This window comes from Panthera onca, chromosome A2 (assembly GCF_046562875.1).
Source record: "Panthera onca isolate mPanOnc1 chromosome A2, mPanOnc1 haplotype 2, whole genome shotgun sequence".
Classification (NCBI taxonomy): Eukaryota; Metazoa; Chordata; class Mammalia; order Carnivora; family Felidae; genus Panthera; species Panthera onca.
The window spans coordinates 162,206,245-162,225,662 of NC_138340.1; the positions used below are offsets into that span (position 1 = coordinate 162,206,245).

General features: G+C 55.9%; 1 protein-coding gene across 5 annotated transcripts; it reads left to right on the forward strand.

Annotated features, from left to right (window-relative positions):
• The first annotated feature begins 5,268 nt into the window (after positions 1-5,268).
• On the forward strand, positions 5,269-13,332 carry LOC132673409 (uncharacterized). Of its 5 annotated transcripts, none has more exons than XM_060626064.3 (3): positions 5,269-6,063; positions 8,355-9,253; positions 11,003-13,332. In XM_060626064.3, the coding sequence occupies exon 2, from the start codon at positions 8,383-8,385 to the stop codon at positions 8,992-8,994; it is 612 nt and encodes a 203-aa protein (XP_060482047.1). In that variant the 5' UTR covers positions 5,269-6,063; positions 8,355-8,382; the 3' UTR covers positions 8,995-9,253; positions 11,003-13,332. The 5 variants fall into 5 exon arrangements, with proteins under 5 accessions (XP_060482047.1, XP_060482057.1, XP_060482041.1 ...); XM_060626074.2 differs by lacking the exon at positions 5,269-6,063 and adding an exon at positions 6,070-6,225; XM_060626058.3 differs by lacking the exon at positions 5,269-6,063 and adding an exon at positions 6,310-6,662.
• Positions 13,333-19,418: the final 6,086 nt, after the last annotated feature.

The following is a 19,418-nucleotide window of genomic DNA, read 5'->3' on the forward strand; positions in this document are numbered from 1 at the left end:
CTGACGGCTCAGAGCCTGGAGCCTGTTTCCGATTCTGTGTCTCCCTCTCTCTCTGCCCCTCCCCCGTTCATGCTCTGTCTCTCTCTGTCCCAAAAATAAATAAATGTTGAAAAAAAAAATTTAAAAATTCAAATCAGGTGCCTGAGGGGCAGTGCAGGCAGACGGTGAAGGCCTCAGTCAGATGGGAGTTTCTGTACAATAGAACGGGCCGTTGTCCACAAAGGCCTGTGTTTGATGGCCAAGTCAATCAAACAGCTGTGTTGCTAGGGGTTAACGAGGTCTAATTGCAGCTTTCTTCCCTGTGCACATTCATGAGGCTGTCCGTTCACTAACCCGAGGTGACCGGTCCTCACAAGTGAGTGCTTTGGGTCACAAGGGGGACAGGGTCCCATTACAGCAGAGAGGTACTGCGATGCTTGCCCCATGGACCAGGTCAGGGGAGGGCAAACATCGGTTCACTAAACAAGCCTACTGTGTGCCAGGCGCTGTGCCAAACTGGAGTGACGCTGTGGGCCACCACAACAGAGTGCCACGGGCCAGGGGCTGAAACAACGGACGTGTATTTGCTCACGGTCTGGAGGCTGGGAGTCCAAGATCAAGGGGCTGGCAGATTTAGTTCCTGGTGAGGGCCCGCTTCCTGTCTTGTAGACAACCACCTTCTCTCTGTGTCCTCACACGGTGGGGGCAGGGGTGCGTCTCTTCTGGCGTCTCTTCCTTTTCTCACAAGGACGCTAATCTCGTCAGGAAGACCCCAGTCTCACAACCTCACTGAAACCCAACTGCCCCCCAAAGGACCCGTCTCTGAATGCCATCACCTGGGGGGCGGGTCAGGGCTTCGATATGTGAATTTGGAGGGGGACGCAATTCAGCCAATAGCAGTCAGGGCCCCTCTCCTTGAGGGGTTCATGAACCTTCGTGGAAAATCACTGATACACACGTAGCTCAGAACAATCTGTACGGCCAGCTCTTGAAGAGCAGCCCCCAGCCCCCTTACTAAAGCTTCCTTGTTCATCGTGTCACTTAGCCTCGCTGCGGGTCGGTGACCGGTGACCGTGGCAGGGCAGTGATCCGGGAAAGCGGGATGTTGCAGAGGGACTTGTCCGCCAGGTCGCGTTTCAAGTTACAAACTAAGGGCAGGTGCCAGGCCTCCTGTTAGCCAAGCCCCTTCCACTGTCCCGACCCCAGGCTTCTCCCAGGGTGGCCTGGATCGTCAATTTCCATATTCATCCCCGCTCATTTGGGAAGAATAAAACTAGGCCAGGGAATACTCAGGAAATGTCATGTCATAAAATCAGACAAGGAAGGAGGTCAGGTCTATCCTAGTGGCTTACACTCCCGAATACTCTAGAGCATGCGGAGAGAAAAGAGTTCCACGGGGGAACAGAAAACAACCACCAGCCAGTCAGGATCTTAAAAGACTTCTGTCCACATCCAGGTAAGTGCAGGTCTGCGGCAGGGACCCCGCAGTCAAGCTTCCAACGGGCCAGATGAGCTTGGTGGAGCTGGGGTTTCCGGAAGTGCCCGCATCATCCTCGTGTTAGAAGCAGGCTGGGAGCTAAGAAAAATGACCCCGGAGCTTGGAAAATGGTGGTTCTTTGGCAAGCAACATAAGCTCCCAGTCAGGAGTCAGCCGGCAGGGGGGCAGCCTCCTCAGGAGGGTTTGGCTTCCTGCTGCCCAGCCCCAGGGAGGTGCCTGAGGGAGAATAGGCTGGAAACCCTCTTAGGAGGTGCACCCACAGGGAGGCCGCGGGACCAGCAGGGACTTGGTAGCTCCTGGTGGGTGTGGGGGATGCTTCTGAGACCTTTTCCTTTTATCAAGTCGTCTGGCAAAACAAACAAAAAAATGACCTTTTGGCAAGAGGAGGAGTGTTGCGGCTGGAAACAGTGTGTTCTCACATGGCAGTGTTCTTACTGGATCGTGGCAGAGAAGAGAGAGAAACGGATGGTATCCTAGAGCTTGTCTTTTGGGTTCAAAAGAGAGTGGTGTCTCCTAGGTTACTCAGATCTGGAAGGAGGGGTGCGCTATCCGGTAGAACTTCCTGTGATGATGAAAACATGCCATAGCTGTGCTGTCCGATACCCTAGCCACCAGCCACATGTGGCTACTGGCTACTTAAAATGTGGCTTGTGAGGCTGAGAAGCAGAATTTAAAATGTTGTTTTATTTTAATTGATTTAAATGGCCACACGTGGCTATTGGACAGTACAGTTCTAGGAGTAATGCTCCTGCCGAGAAGGGGTAGAAATGTTGTGTCTCTCTCCCTGCCACCGCGTAAATCTAGAAAGAGCTTTCCTTTGTTGTTGGGAATAGTGGACAGAGTCAGAAGAGTTCGGGGGCGGACTTCTGCCTTTCCCACCTATGCTATGGGACCCCGTGCAAATAGCCTGTGGGAGAGCATGTAGTATAGTGCCCGGCCCACAGCAAGCGCTCAATAAATAGCAGCTCCAGCCGTCGCGTTGATGAACTCCATGTGTGGCTACCTGCACAGCATTTGTACAAGTGGACGTTTATTGTGGAAAGAGAAGAATGGGCTTTTCCCCAGAGCGCCATCCCGTAAGGAGGGAGTCGCCACCTGTGTTAAGTAGGCCAGCTGCAAGTTTAAGGGCTTGGCTGAGTTGATCATAGGTCACATTTTGGGTTTTAGTGTCAAGGAAAGAGAAACTTTGGGTGCAGGTGACACCGCGCACCCACAGCCCCACATCTCCGAACGGGGGTCGGTGGGGTCTCCCAGCCCCCAATGCTGGGGCCGTAGCCTTCCCTGCAACCCCGCCCCCCCCCCCCTCCTTACAAGACATCAGCACGCTGGCTAGCTGGGGGGGGGGGGGGGGTGGGGTGGCCTCTCTTCTCTCCACGCTCCCAGATGGAGCTTCCAGACCTACATTCATTCATTCAACAGAAATTGACTGAGGAACTATTATATGCTGGGCGCTTGGGATGCAGAGATGCCAAAAACATGGTCCCCGCCCTTTGAGGCTCACAGCCCGCTGGGAACACAAAGGTGTGCTAAATCCCAACTGGAAGTCAGCACAAGGTGCTTTGGAAGGGGATGTTAGTGACCGCTGTCCAATTCGGGGGAGATGGGAGGAGCTAGTGAGGGGGGAAGTGGTTGCCCAGCTGAGCAGGAAAGCCCTGGGGACCGAGCCCAGAGCAGGAGAGCTGGAGGAAGGCCCCGCGGGTACTGCAGGAGCAAGCGGGGGTGATTGTCCACCTAGTGAGCCCCGGGCGAGTGGGAGGGCCCTGGGCAGGGCTCTGCTCACAGCGGGGGGCCACAAGCCTGCGGTTCTCGGGGACACTTTGGCTGTGAGCAGCCTAGGCTTTTGTTAGGGTCCAGTGTCCGGCTGTCACAAGAGCCTGGTGGAGCCGCGGTGATTGCCGGGCCGGCCACTGGCCCTGCCTGTGTAAAGAGGCATGGCTTCCTCTGCAAAATGTCTGCACATCTCCTTTCTATTGTGTTCGCTGCAGCACATAAGAAGGGTGAGGGAGGGGTGTCTGTTGTGGGGGGGGGGTTGCATGTGTATGAAACCAGAGAAATGGGGTGACTCAGCAGAAATCACACATTGGCAGAGCAGAGAGTGGAGGCCTCCGGGATCCCCTGGCCCTTGGCACTGACAAGGTGGGTGTTAGGTGGCATTGTCTCCCTCCTACGCCCATCCCCCCACCGTGTGCCTTTCCTGTCCTTTCCATTTTGGCACAGCTTACTTAGAAAGTGCTGCTAAAAATATGGGTGACATCCTCAGGTATAGTGTTGTTGCTGCTTTTGAGAAACCTGGTCATTTACCAAGTGTCCCATTTGTCCTGTAGCCTGCAGAAGAGATGAAAGCTGGTTGCTCTGGCAGGTGACAACTTTTGCAAAGGGAGCCGGAGAGCTGGGAGGTGTGGCTGGTCCCCCCCCCCCCCCCCAGCAAAGTGCCAGCCCCTGGGTAGAGCGTGGGTATCAGTTGTCAGTGGTTAAGGGGTCCTTTTGTCAATGCCATGGGCACATCTATCCTGGTGGATTCATTTCTTTTGGCTTCCCAGAATTCCCTCCCTGTTGCTTCTATTTTAAATACCAACGTCCTTGGGACTAACTCATGAAGTCCTGCATACTTCAGTGAGTTGCTACAAAAGCAGCACGGAGAGGGTGGGGTAGGGGTGGGTCCTTGAGAGGCTGAGGGTGGCAGGATGGACCTGCTGGGATGCACTCACTGGTCCACGGAGCGGGATGTGAAAGCAGGCAGGCCTGATCTTCAGGTCTGGTGTTGAGAATAAGGGATTGAGTTTATTTCCACCTACCCCCCCCCCCACCCCCCCAGCCCCGGAATTCTACGATTCCCAGGCTTTGAGGGTGGAGTGGCAGGGGTGACCTCACGGGGCTGGGAGGCCTGTGTCTCCCACAGCCCCTCCTCAGGGATGGCGCCACCCCAGCTGTCACATCTACCATCTGTTGTAAGGAGCTCTGCCCGGGCCCCAGCTGGCAGCAACCGGGGGTTACAGAGAAAAAGGCTACTTGATGTTCCTCTTAGCACTTTTAACTTAAAATCGCTTTCCCTTCCCGCCTCAGTTTCTTGATCTATGAGATGTGAGTTCTGAGGCACTTTCTCACTCTGGACAAGATTATTTCCAATCACGATCATCACACCCTGTTTCTGTTTGGGGTTTAGTACCAGGGGGGTGCAGGGGACAGTGAGCTGGGTGGTGGCCCTGTCTTCCCATCCGGGCTCGGCCGCTTAGAGTGTTGGGTCTCCAGGGAAGCTCTCTGTATTTCAATTTTATTTTATTTTCCCATCTATAAAATAGGATAATGATACTTGTGTAACATACACGGCACATGGTTATTGGAAGGCTCCCACGAGATAATAAATGGGAAAAGGCTTTGTAAAAAGAAAAGTAATGTATAGGTAAGGGGTATTATTATTGAAGGACAGTTGAAAGCTGGAATTCAGCCCAGGCCTGGCTAAAGGGGTGTGATAGGTGGCTCTTTTATGGGATATCTTTTTTTTTAATTTCTTTTTAATGTTTATTTATTTTTGAAAGAGAGAGAGAGAGAGAGAGAGAGAGAGAGAGAAACAAGCAGGGGAGGAGCAGAGAGAGAGGGAGACACAGAATCTGAAACAGGCTCCAGGCTCTGAGCTGTCAGCACAGAGCCTGATGCAGGGCTCGAACTCAAAAACCAGGAGATTGTGACCTGAGTTGAAGCCGGAGGCTCAACCGACTGAGCCACCCAGGCTCCCCTATCTTTTTTTTTTTTTTTTTTTTAATGTTTATTCACTTTTGAGAGCATGCAAGCAGGGGAGGGGCAGAGAGAGGGGAGCAGAGGAGCCTAGGCGGGGCTCTGCGCCGTCAGCAGAGAGCCCAGTGTGGGGCTCCAACTCAGAACCGTGAGAGCATGACCTGAGCCGAAGTCCAGGCCCCTCCGGTATACCTTTTATGGGATATCTTTGGTCAGATCGGAATGAGACCAATCCTGAGGAGGTGGGAACAGTAGGGGTATCACTTCTTCCTTGCTGCCAGCCGTCCTGGTGGCATAAACCGGGCCACAGAGTAGGGGGAGGCTTTCGCAACCCCGTCAGCTGGGGCAGCTCTGATTCCGCCCCTTCGATGGCTGTCTCCCAGACACCCCGCCCAGAGAGGCTGCGCAGCAGGGGCTCCTGCCTTCACCCCCTGCTCTCTCTTGCAAGGAAAGGCTTAAACCGCCAGCGCCCCGGACCCTTCCGGCTTCCTGGGGGCAGATCGTGGGCCCGGCCTGGGTAGCGCTGTTTTAGGATGACGGAGATGGGGATGAGGCTCTTGCTGCTGGACTGGGGCCTCGGGGGGATCCGGCGATGGGAATGGCCGAGGCCGGGGGCGGGGGGGTGCCGGGGAAGTTGGGGTGACCCGCCCGGCGGGGCTTCCGGCTCCCGAAGCGGCTCCCGTCGGCTTCCCTCTCCTGCCCGCGCGGGCGCAGCGCTCGCAGCCCTCCTTTTTCCGCCAGCCAGGTCGTTGGCGAGTTAGACCTCCCAGCCTCACGGGGCTGCTGTGCGGCTGCGGCGACGCTGGCGACTGCGGCGCTGCGGCGGAGACGGAGGGCCCGGGAGGCGGCGCCACGTGAGTCCCGGGCCGCCGGGGCTGGGGCCGCGGCGGGAGATTACCGTATTTATCGAGGCCAGTGCCGGACCCTTGGGGGCGGGTCACTGCGGGCGCGCTACCGTATTTGCCGGGAGCCGCGCAGAGCCTTTCCGGGAGCGGGGAGCGCCGCGACTTAATTGCGTATTTATCCAGGGTCGCGTGGTTCTCCCGGGGGGCGCCGCGGGAGCTGGGGGTGGGGGTGGGTCGCATCCGTGGCCCGAGGAGGCCGGGCCTTGCAGCGACGTGGGGTGGGTTGCGGCAGCAGGGTGGGAGGCCTACGTCTTTTCGTGGGGGCGAGGTTGCGACGCAGAGTTTCCCATATTTCTCCTGGGTCGCTCTGGCCCCGGGAGTCGGCCCGGTTGTGGGTGCGGAGGTCGGGTGGGTGGGGTCAGCTCTTTTGATTAATGCAGCAGTTTGATAAGGAGGGCGGTGCGGGAGGCTGGCCGTCTTTATGGGGGCGAGGGAGAAGGGGCGCGGGAGTCGCTGCGGGAGAGTTACCGTATTTGCGCTGGGCAGCGCAGACTCTAGAGGAGAGAGCCACTGCTGGAGACCGGAGGAGCAGGGGCGCAGCCTGGGCTGTGAGTGCGGGAGGGGATGGAGGAACTTGGGGGAGAAGAGGGGGCCGTGGCTTTCGACCCTCTCCGTAGTGGGGGCCTTGGTCAGAGATACATGCCGGGGAGAGCGAGGAGGCTGTCCAGGGACAAGGCCAGGCTGAGATTGGCCGAGGGGACCGTGATGGTCTGTCTTTGCAAATGTCAGTGCAGCTGGCGGGCTGAGAGCCTCGTGGGTGGGGTCCAATGCAAGTAGTACTGGTCCCCTTCTCCAGGGTGGGTGTGTGTTCCAGCCTGGCCTGAGGGTAGGGGGAGAAAGAAGGGGGATCTCTGAGACCCCACTCTGCAGATAGATCGACTGAGGTTGTAGTGAACAGTGAGATCTGGAAGTGTAGAGAAGGCCTGCATGGAGGTCTAGGTCCCTGACGGGGGTGGAGGACCGCAGGGGAGTGCCGGCTCAGCCTGCTCTGGGGCAGGCCTCAGTGCTCTGCAGGAACAGGAGCCCTAGGCTTTTATTTGGGGGGGAGGGCGTGGGAGGAGTGCTTGCAGACAGGGTTGTACAGGAGCAGTGGCCCTTTGGGTGATCTAGAACTCTGCAGTGGTCAGGAGAGTGGTGGTGGTGGTCTTGTACATGCGTGTGTATTTTGAGGGGAGTTTAGCTGGTGAGCAGCTGGCACATTGAGAAGAGCTTTTGACAGTGAGTCAGGAAACTTAGGGCCTAGTCCGAGCTCACCTTGTGCGACCTTGGGCAAGTAAGGTGACCTCACTGTGCCTCCGTTACCCCGTCTATAAAGTAGGGCTCAATAAGCCCTGTTCCTTCCTTGGGGTTGCTGTGAGGACAGTGGGAAACAATTTAAGAGACCACGGTGCTATGGGGAAGAGAATCCTTAGAACCAGCATGAATGGAATGGAGCTGAACTTGGGGGTGTTTGCTGAGCCTCGGGGTCAGGCTTCCGTGTCTTGGGGATGCCAAGAGGAATCAAGCTGAGACCACCACCGCCCCCCCCCCCCCGCCCCCCAGGGAAGGTCACCCTCCCTTTCAGTGATTTGCAAACCTTTTGCAGGCATGCCACATTTTGATAAACAAAGAGCTGCTGCCTTTAATGTTTAATTGAGATTACTTTCAAGTGTACAGGGTTTTTGTTTTGTTTCTTCTTTTACGCTTTTAAAAAATATCTGTGAACCACCGGTGACTCCATCCCTCCCTCCAGATTGGGGATGCACCTACCTATCCCCTCCCTCCTTGAGATGCTGGTTGGAGAGATAAGACATATGCAGGTGCTAAGTTGTAAGACTAGAAGCCCCTGGATATCACCCGTTGGCATTTATTCAGTACTTTGTGTGGCAGGTTGGGTGCTTGCTGTTGGGGATAAAAGAAGGAGGCGGCTCTGTCCTTAAGGCATCACAGGGCCAGGGCTTTGTGATGACTGAGGGTCATAAGGTTGGGCCGTAGGGCTCAGGAGGGGCTGGAGGGGTCAGGGAAAGGTTCTAGCAGAAGGTGAACTTGAGAAAGGCCTTGAGGAGGGGCAGGGTGTGATTAAAGGGTAGAGGAGAAAGAAGGGCTTGCCAGAAGGGGAACGCTGGCTTCAACAAGACTGTAGAGGGGTGGATGCTGAAGTTGTGGGAAGCCAGTTCAAGGTCCAGTGTCCCTGAGGTTGGGGGCCGCTGATCCTTGGATCCCCCCACCCCTGACTCCTCTTTCTGCTTCTGCTTCCCCAGGGACTGGTGACTGCAGCTGGAAGTGCCCATGACAGAGCTGGCGTCCTCGGGGGGCGGGTCCCCTGCGGGGGACGGGGAGGAGGGTCTGGGGGACGAGCGAGGCCTGGTCATCCACCACCCCGCGGAGGAGCAGCCTCACCGCTGCCCCCTGTGCGGCCAGACCTTCTCGCAGCAGCCCAGCCTGGTGCGCCACCAGAAGGCACACGCTGGGGTGGGCCGCGCGGCCGCCTTCGTGTGCCCCGAGTGCGGCAAGGCCTTCAGCGTCAAGCACAACTTGGAGGTGCACCAGCGCACGCACACCGGCGAGCGGCCCTTCCCCTGCCCGGAGTGTGGCCGCTGCTTCAGCCTCAAGCAGAACCTGCTCACGCACCAGCGCATCCACAGCGGCGAGAAGCCGCACCAGTGCGCGCAGTGCGGCCGCTGCTTCCGCGAGCCGCGCTTCCTGCTCAACCACCAGCGCACCCACGCGCGCATGCCCGCACCGCACCCACGCCGCCCCGGCGTGTTCGGGGAGCGGCGGCCCTACTTCTGTGCCCGCTGCGGCAAGAGCTTCGCGCGCGAGGGCTCGCTGAAGACCCACCAGCGCAGCCACGGCCACGGGCCCGAGGGCCAGGCGGCCCATTTAGGCCGCGTGCTATGATGCGCGCCAGGCCTGCCGCCGCCGGTTTCCTGCCCCAGAGCCGCATCCGTGACTCCAGGAGATGGCGCTGGGCTGCGGCCCCCGTCCTGGATTTGATCCTGAGAGACGGGGAGGGCTGGCTTGGGGTCTTGAAGGAGTGGGCCGCTGCCCCGCTTGGGCCGCCTCTTTCCGAGTCTTCTCCACCCTACGGCTGGTCGTCCACAGCTGCTTTGGGCCCCTGCATTGGTTTTCCTCCTCTGGCTCACCCGGCCTAGAGTAGGTGAGACCTAAGGTTTGGCCCGATCCCCTCTCAGGCCTGGGCAGGGGTTGGGGGCAGGGGCGGGCAGGGAAGGTGGGGTGAACTGGGCTCTGGGTGTATGACAAGCTTCTTACTAGATCTTCTTTCCCAGAATGTCAGAGTTGAAAGTCACCTGGAGAGGGCCGCTCTCCACAGTCCCCAGACCCACCCACCCCCTACCCCCTCCACACCCAAGGTCTCCTGACTCCAACACTTACTATCTGGTGTACTTGAGAAATCACTGCACTTTATGACTCAGTTTGTTCATCTGTTTAAGTTGTGTTTAAGAGGGACTTCTCCCTGGGATATTGTGAGGATTGTAGTCAATATTACTAGATAAAAGAGGGTGACAGCGCTGGTCTGGAAACATTTATTGAGCACCCCAGTGTGCCACGCACAGTGCTGTGCTCTTGGGAGGAGGCACTGACACAAAGCCTTGTCATCTGAGGGGTGACACTTGGTACACACACAGGTGATGCAGGCTATCCTAGTGGACAAACTATAACGTAGTCTGGGAGGTGGGGGAGGTGATTGGTGTTACCCAAAGCGTTTGATGGCTTGAACTGGGTCCGGGGGATGAATAGAGGTTCTCTAGGGAGAGCAAGGGTGTGTGGGGTTTCTGAGGTGGGGGTCAGATAGAGGAAGCCCATATGTGCCCTACAAAGGACTTTGTGGCCATAAAGAGAGGACACCAAGATGTTTAATGAGAAGAGCGTGGTGATCTCAGACATACGGTTCAAGGGGTAATGCAAGCACTGTGAGGACAGGTCAAAGTGGGGTGAGCAGGAGCCTCCAGCATTGTGGGGTCATCTGGGCAAGAGAAAATGAGGCCCTAGCTAAGAAAATGAGGCCACAGCAGGGACAGTGCCTCCAGCATTGTGGGGTCATCTGGGCAAGAGAAAATGAGGCCCTAGCTAAGAGACCTGACCAAGGGGGAGAGCCAGGACTGTCTCCCAGGCTCCTGATTCCAAGTTGGTGCTCTGAAGCACAGGCTTCTTCAGCCATTTGGCAGGTGAAGAAACAGGCTCACCCAAGCTTGCCCCAAATCTCATTTAGTACTCACTTAGTACTTAGTACTGTGGTGTCACAGTGCAAGCCTGGCCCCCAAGACCCTTCATCTCTATTTCACTGCCCACAAGAGAAGCTCTTACTGGCGGGAAAATGGAGTGTGGAGGTCGTGGGGATATGACAAGATCCCACGTGGTAGGATCCTGGGCAGGGGCGCTCCTGGGTGCCCGAGGGGGTCTTGGCGTCCACAGTAGCAGGTTGGGAGGAAGGGAGCTGGGGGTGTCGGAGGAGACCTGCACTCACAGAGCCCTTGCTCTGTGCCCAGCCTGTGCCACCACCTTGCTAGGTGCTGGAGACCTGTCCCTGCCCTCTGCCCTTCCTTAGAGTTTGTGGCTCCTTGGGCATCAGTGGCCCTCGGCCTGCCACCAGGTGGCTGCTGCAGTGTGGACTAGTATTTAGTGGCAGAGATGAAGAGATTAATCTGTGACCTGGGACATCTGGAGCTCACATGCCCCAGCCCCAAGTTGTCTCAGGGGTTCATGGGATTGATAATCCTGGAGTGCTCCGTAGGGGGCTAAACGGATTGGCTGAAAGCCTTGGACAAGTGCAGGGTGGCCCCACGGACTCTTCCCGCCTAGCCCCAGAGAGGTGACTGAGGGATGGCTGGGCAGGACCGTGTCAGAGCCCCAGACCTGACCCTCGTCTCTTTGTCTCCATGAACAGATGTGGAGTGGGCAGGACCTCTGGGCAGTGTGTGAGGCACATCTGGGCACAGAGTCTAGGAATGGGGCCCTCTGGAGCCCTGCCCACCGGCATGAGGACATATCCCCTAAGAAGACCTACCTCGGGAGGTGCCCTGCAGAGGGGACTGATGCAGCCTGGAATTGGAGGCCGGTTCTGTGCCCTGGTGGAAAAACTCCCTGAACCAGTTGGGAGTCATGGCCAGAGAAGAGCTCGTCCTGGCTGCCTGGCCACAGACTTCCACTCTCATGTGGCAGCAGGGACAGTGCCTGTGTGGAGAGCCAGCTTCTCTGTGCCTGCCTGGCCCATCAGAGACAGCAAGTAACTGGCCCAAGAGAACACAGCAAAGTCAGCAGGAGGCCTGGCTCTAGAGGCGAAGCCTTTCCCCCAGGTGTGAACCATACTTTCAAGGCTCCACTTTCCTTTCAGAGCAATGGTTCTTAAGACTTTGGGGGTGTGAAACCCTTGGGAAATCTAGCAAAGGATATGAACCTTCTCCCCAGGAAAACGCGCATACTCACGTAGACACGAGAATCTACAAACAATTCTAGAGCTCCTGGACTCCTGGCTGAGAATCTCAGCCCCAGGACAGAACCTGCCACTCTTTCCTTACCTACGATAGATCCCTGGGTCAGGGCCACCCCACAAGTAGCATTTCTTCCTCCCCCTGCTGAACTTCCTTCCCTCACTCAGGAATAAAGAATTCTGAGGAGGGGATCCTTTTAGTCGCTCTCTTCTCCCAGGCCTCACAGGGCCTCAGGCTTCTGGAACCTCTCTTCCCTTCCACAGACGTTGCTGGAGGCTCTCTGGGCTGGGTTTGCTCTTCTCTGGTTTGGGGTTGCTTGCTCTGGCTGCTGGGTTTCACCATGCCTAGGATCCCTGGCCCGAGCTCTGATCTCACTGTGAAAGCGGTGGGGAAAGCAGGGAGTTCCATGGTGTAGGGTGTGCATGACCTTGGGTCCACCCGGGGGGAGGGATCCTGCTTCCCAGCAGCCAAGCCTCTACCACACCAGGTGTTTAGCCAGGCCTGATGTGGGGAAGGCTGAGGCGGCAGACGGAGCTTGGCTCCTGGTGCCCGCCAGCTCTGGGGCCGAGGAGCTTTCCCGAGGTCGGTGCATGGATGTGGAGGGGCAGAGGCTGGACCACCAGCAGGGAGAGGACTTCTGTTTCCACCCTGAGTGGGTTGGCCTGGAGCTCACTGGCCTCCCCAGAAGGAACCACTCATCTGAAGAGGTGTGGTCGATTAGGGCTGGGCTGGGGTTTCAATGACCTCCAGATGCAAGTTCTACTTAGTGAAACCCTTGGGGGTGGGGAGAGTCCTGGAGCCATGGATTTAGATCAAATCCCAGCAATGGGAGTTGTGGAGGGCGCCATGGAGCGTTCTGGTGGGAGGTCCTAGGGCCCAGCTGGGCTTTGGTCAGGGTTGTCTGGAGGCCCCACTCCCCAGCTCCTGCCCTGGGATCTTGCCTGTCCCGTCTCCCTTGCAGCCTGCTGCAAATCTGCCTCGTCCTGGAATAACAAACCGTGCTGGGGGAGATCAGAGAAACAGGAGGCGTTCTGCACTCCAGAAGCTTCCATTTGCTCTGATCCTTGGCCTGCCTGGAGGGAGCCTCACAGATGGACCCCTTCTCTGCCGATCATCAGCTCACCTCCCTCCAGTCTAACCACGCAGCCCTCATGCGCTGTTGCAGCCTCTGCCTTCCCTGGTATTGCTGTGAAATGCGCCCCTCCCCCGTCCTCCCCAAACCCACTTCTCCACCAGGACCTCCATCGTGTTTCTCTGAACGGTCCCTGTGTTAACACCGTCTCACCCTCGGGGGCACATGCCGCCTTGCACTCTGGCTTTCCGTGCGTGCGCGTGCGCATGTGCGTACGTGTGTGTGTGTGTGTGTGTGTGTGTGTTGAGTCTTCAGCTAGACTGTGCGCTCCCTGAGGGCAAGGGACGTGCCATTTCCTCTTGAACCCCAACAGGGTCCAGCACAGGGCTGGGCTCATAACACTCAGGAAATACTTGTCTACTGGCTGATGGGTCAAGTGCTGGAGGCTGGAGGGTGGCTGGTGGTGGGAGGAGGTGGCGGGTGAGTTCACATGTGGGTTGTGGGTTCGTTTCACTGGGCTGTGAGCTGGCTCCCCTGGGGCACTAATGACTGTAGGAGACCTCAGGTCCTCCCCTACTTGGGCCAGTGGGACAGGAGGGACGCCCCCATGGCTACGCGGGAGTGCGTGTCAATCGTCGTCCAGGCTGGATATTTCCGTCGGTCACCGATACCTGCCAGAGCTGACCAAGTGGAATAAATGTTCTCTCGACATCAGCTGGCGTGAGCAGTGGTCATTTGGGGCTCCGCCGGGAGCAGGGAGAAGGGCTCTATCTCTGTGTCCATCGTGTCTCGAGGAGCCGTGTGCTATGGTTTGTCAAAGGCTATAGCAAGCAGAGCTCAAAACCACAGCAGTGAATAGTTTAGCTCCCCCCTCCCCTGCAATCTGGATGATGACTGCTATTTGGATTTGGGTAACGGATATTGGGGCCCCTTCAAGCAGCCTCGACTGTTTGCTCAGCCGAGACTGAGTCCAGACCTGCTGAGAGCCTGCGCGGTGATCCCCATCACCTGGGGGCCTTGGCCAGCCGCGTGTCTTTCCTGAGCTTAGTCTGCTTAGCTGTGACAGTCCTGTTGTTGCCAAGGCGCCGGCCCTGATCACAGCCCAGGCTCTCCCCAGCACCTTCTTTCTGTGTCCTCCTCTTCGTGACAGATTTGGGGCTGCATCGATGGCGTCTATCAGCCAAGGGAGGTCCTGAGTGCCAGTAACTCAAGGACAGGACCCGTGGAACCTGGGTTTGTTGGGGGTGGATCCGGCAGGACTCCTGTTGGACTCAAATTGACTAATGCCTACATGGGGAACTGCGGACTCAGGGGACAGAAATGCAGTGACTTGAGGGTGATACTCGGGACCCAGCTTGTCCTGGGCTCTGCCCTCCCTCCTGGGGGCTGCCTCCCCAGCTCGCACCCAGGCCGGGAAGAAGCCCTCCATCGGCTGAGGCCAGGTTTCTCCCCCAAAGGTCCGAACCAGTTGCAGGGCTGATGGGGCGGCGGAGGGCAGCGATCTGAATGGCCAGGCCCCGGGGCACACAGTGCCGCGGAGGGGTCAGCCCCCCTGGAGCCCGGGTCTGTGGGAAGGTGAAGGAGTGGTTGGTTCACCAGGGGACAACTTGAGGGAGAGGCGGTGAGTGGGTTCCAGGTGGGCAGACCGACACCCTGTTACTGACCGGTGACATCGAGTCACCTGGGGGCTTGTTATGAATGCAAAATCGCAGCCCCGCTCCAGAATCTGAGTCAGAAACTGCATTTCAGTAGGATCCCCAGGCAGTTGCGTGTGTAGACACAGGTGCTCTGCACTGTCACTTGCCCGCCTCTCTGAGGTGGGCCTCTGACTCAGACATGCCATCAACCCTCTGTCAAAAGGAGGAGACTGAGGGGCGCCTGGGAGGCTTAGTCGGTTAAGTGTCCGACTCTTGGTTTCGGCTCAGGTCGTGATCTCACGGTTTGTGAGTTCGAGCCCTGTGTGGGGCTCTGTGCTGACAGCTGCAAAGCCTGCTTGGGATTTTCGCTCTCCCTCTCTCTCTGCCCCTCACCCACTTGCTATCTCTCTCTCAAAATAAATAAACTTTTTTTTTTTTTTTTTTTTTTTTTTAAGAGGAGATTGAGACGTGGCATACCTCTGAGGCAGGCTTGTGGGTGTGGAGGCAAGATGCTGTCTCCACCAGGGTCCAGGGCCCCTGCCTGGCCGCCCCCACCACGTGTGGGGCCTGGCGTGCACACCAGCAGCAAGCACCTATGCTGACCTGGCCTGCCCAGCCTGGCTTTATGCGAATGTTTTGGCAGGAGAGAAAGGCCCAGAAAGTGGCCAGTCCTGGGTGAGGAAGCAGGTGGTTCACCCAGAGCGATTCCTCTACCCGGTCTGTATACCGCCCCCCATCTTCCCCCTCCCTCCATACGAGTCCCTTCCAAACGTGGCAAGGCCTCAATTTCCTTTTTGTAATGATGCCCAAGTGAGAGGACGTCTGCCCCGGGTGCGGCTGGTGCCATTTCAGATCCCCTTTCCAAGCTCTTATGAGTGTGGGCGGCTAGTGGTTAGCCTGTGGGGCTGCCCCTCGCCAACCCCCACAGGGGGGCCAACTCTGAAGTGTAGTCCTGAGGGATCTGATGATGCTAGTTTCCAGCTGAGACCACATCACTGGCTCTTCTCCCCACCCAATCCTGCTTCCCACTCCCCTTTCTTCAGAGAGCACTTCCCAATAACACCTGTTCCCCTTGGATGGAATCCTTGCCTCAGGCTCTGCTTCTTGGGACCCGAGCCTAAGGAAATGTCTCTGGGGAATACAGGTTCAAAGCACCTTGCACACGCAAGAGACCACGACCAGTATCTTTATTCACTTCTGGGCGGTGCTGGTTACCTGTAGGTTTCCAGCAAAGAATTGTCAGTAGATTAACAGATTGGGGTGGCCATCTCCTTTGTGAGGGGCCAGGCCCGAGCCTTAAGCGCTGGTGTAACATCTCCTCACCAGCTGCTCTGAGGCCCCCTCCCAACTGGAGACAAGGCAGAAGAATCTAGATCAAGGGTCAAGGGTTGGGGTCTAGGATAGCCCCATGGCTTTGGCCAGGATCCTTACCATTTTGAACCGCAGTTTTCTGATCCACGAAAAGAGGAGTGAGGAGTAGCCACCCCCTGATGTTTCTTTTAGGGGTGAGATTCTATAGTTGGTTCCTGACTGCTCGTGTGGGCTCTATTGGGTTGCAAGGGGCAGAGACACTCTGTGTGGCAAGGCCTCATGAGATGCAAGGGGGCCCATGCACCGCCGTGCCCCCCCAGGAGGGCATTCCTCTCCTTGGTCCCCACACTGTTCCTGGGACTCAGCCCTGCTCCTTCCTGTGGCTGCTTTCACCCTTTACCCTCTAGCAGATGCTTGTGGAATGAGATACTAATTTTGTTTTGTCTTTAGGCGACACCACTTGCTACAGTTTCTAGCAGCAGAGACAGAAAGACACCTTGGAGCAGACCTTTGTTTCTGGAAGGCCATCGGTTAAGCTCATGTCAAACAATTTCCCACTGCTAGTCTCAAACTAGCCTTGGACTTGGGCACAGATGCTTCAGGACAGCATGTTAGCTGCTGTGTTTAACAGTAATCATCTTAATGGTTTTTTTTTTTAATTTATTTTGAGAGAGAAGGAAAGAGAGAGAGAGAAAGGGGACACGGGTGGGGAGGGGCAGAGAGAGAGAGGGAGAGAGAGAATCCCAAGCAGGCTCCACGCTGTCAGCACAGAGCCTGATATAGGGCTCGAACTCACGAACTGTGAGATCATGACCTGAACTGAAATCTAGAGTCAGAGGCTTAACCAACGGAGCCACCCAGGCGCCCCGATAGTAATCATTTAAAAAAATCTGCTGCTGGGGTGCCCGGGGGGCTCCATTGGTTAAGAATCCACTTCGGCTTAGGTCATGATCTAACGGTTTGTGAGTTCAAGCCCCACGTCGGGCTCTGTGCTGACAGCTCAGAGCCTGGAGCCCGCTTCGGATTCTGTGTCTCCCTCCCTCTCTGCCCCTCCCCTGCTCACACTCTGTCTCTCAAAAATGAATAAACGTTAAAAAAAATTAAAAAGGCTGTTGTTAGGCAGAGCCCCTGGGGATAGAAGCCTCTCAAGTGTGGAAAGGACCCGAAATTCTTTCATTCGGGAGGGGCTGAGCTGGTCCCTCTTCCGGGATGTGGAAACCTGCTAGGGACAAGCAGTTGTCCCCAGACATTAGGTTTAAAGAGCGTGGATCTAAGAGAGACTTTGTTTGTGGGAGCAGCGTGCCCTGTGTCCAGGTGTGGGGCCAGAGGGGCTCTGGAGAAGGGTGGCACAGGGGGGTGCACTGCGGGGGTGCTGAGAGGTGACAGGAACACTGGCGGAGGGCGGGGCAGGCAGGCACCTCCACGTGTGAACACTCCCAGAAAATTACCGGGTGTATGTGTGGCGTGGGGTTCCTGGGGGAAGAACGGATCGTCCGGAGTTCTGGGGATCGGGGAGGGCTCAGTCTCGACTCGAACATACGAAGCATATGGCGGGCTGGTGAAGGGGGACACACTGGCCATCTTTGCCACCTCCTGTCCTGTGTTCGCTGTGGCGCCTGTGGTCTTGTCGCTAATGCCGCTTTCTGCCACTGCCCTCGGCTTCCTCACCACCACCACTCTGTCTTTCTTTGTCTCACATGCAGAGTCCTCAGGGTGGATTTTGGTGTGATTGGTCACCATCCCTTTAGGGAGGCCCTGGGACACAGTCCATTCTTCCAGCATTGATGTTGCCAGTGAACCTTGGTACAGGTGCACGCTGGGTCCAATAGCTACCGCCAGGGTGTAGGTCCTGGGGGCTTCTGAGGGAATGCCCGAACTCGTGTCCCCAGATGGGGGTGAAGTGACAGGCAATAGGGCTGTCTCTCTGGTCCGGCCAGTACTCTGCTTCCCCCCCACCCCGTAACTTTTACTGGGCAAATCCCTCACCTGGCAGATTGATCCAAATGCCTCGTGTCCTTTTTTATACCGTTTTCTTAAGATTTAACGTCTCATGCCTCTGGCTGATCTCCAACGACAGGTAGCATTTGTACACCGTCTGGTAGTCCACTTTCTTGTCTGTAAAGCCCTCAAGGACCTGGGGGAAACTTTGCAGGTCTGGGACCGTGGTGTCCAACACTGGGAGCCCAGGGAACAGGTCTGTGGCCTGGACGCGCGGATGTTGGCTTCGACTGGATTCATGCTCTGCGTGTCGTGTTGGAGCTGGAACAAAAATGTCACTCGGGGAGTTTCTCTCAGTTCCTATTGCCTCTCCCTGGTTGGCAAGGATTGATGGTCACTTCTCTCTACTGCCTGGAGATGATTAGAAAGTGGGACCGTTTTCTTGGCCATCGTTGGAGCGGATTCACGAAATCTTACGAGAAAATTGAGAAACAGGCCCATAAATACAACAGTCCCATTTATTAGGCAACTCACAAAAAAGCCCCAAATAGCACTGAAAGATCATATCATGCGACCACAATATAATAACATTAGAAATAACTGGGGGGTTTCTGGGTGGCTCAGTGGGTTAAGCGTCCAACTCTGGCTCAGGTCATGATCTCTCGGTTCATGAATTCCAGCCCCGCGTCGGGCTCTGTGCTGAAAGCCTGGAGCCTGGAGCCCGCTTCGGATTCTGTGTCTCCCTCTCTCTGACTCTCCCCCATTCATGCTCTGTCTCTCTCTGTGTCTCAAGAATAAATAAACGTTAAAAAATTTTTTAAAAAATAGTCTCAAGGTCCTCATAATTTTACAAAATCTGTAAGCCCTAAGCATAAGGCATTGTGCTTATGTGTTAATGGTTAAATGGACCTGTTTGGGGAATTATATACTTTCTATCTTTCCCTCTTTGTTTATGCATCTAATAAAATGGAGTTTATTTCGTTATTAAGGAGCAAAATGTGTGAGAGTCTTCATTTGGGTTGACTACGTGGTTCGGTGTCCAGAATCCAAATAAGATAAAGGGGACAGGATTCATGTTGCTTAAGGGTACAAACTTGCATGTAGTAGAAAATCAGCCACAGAGATGTAACACACAGTACACTGAGTATAGAAAATATTGTACTATAGTCGCTTAGAGCGATAGACATCCGAACTGCCGTCATATTAAAATACAGAAATATATCAAAGCAACACATTGAACATCTTAAACTTCCACATGTTATGTGTAAAAAGTATTCAAGTGAAAAAACAAACAAACCCTAACTAGGCTGCCTGAGCGCCAGACTTTTGTAGCAGAGGCCAATGGGAGAGTGGTGCCCTCTAGTGCACGTTTGGAGAACTGACGTTGAGTGCCTGAGACTTTGCAACCAGGCCTGTTTCTCTGATGCCCCTAAAGGCATCCCTGCCTGGGAGTCAGGGAGCATGGAGGCTGTCAATAAATATTTCCTGAGTGAAAAAATATAACCGTGAGGCTTTTTGGAGGGCTCCGTGGAAGCGAGTCAAAAAAAGCCGACTTGTTAAAGCCAAGTTGTCAAAGTAAATTGTCCCCTTAGAGATGAGATGAAGGTTGGCGGCTGATGGAACAAAGGAAAATTGGAGGCATAGAAACTTGATGTGTGTTTCTTAACTGGGTTTCAAGAGGAAATAAGAAGGAAACATAGAGTAACTTTCCAAAGAGAATTAGCCAAAAGAGCCTGCAATCGGGGCGCCTGGTCATGATCTCGAGGTTTGTGAGTTTGAGCCCCGCGTCGGGCTCTGTGCGGACGGCTCAGAGCCTGGAACCTGCTTTGGATTCTGTGTCTCCCTCTCTCTCTCTCTCTCTCTCTGCCCCTCCTCCGGTCACACTCTTTCTCTCTCTCGAAAAATAAATCAACA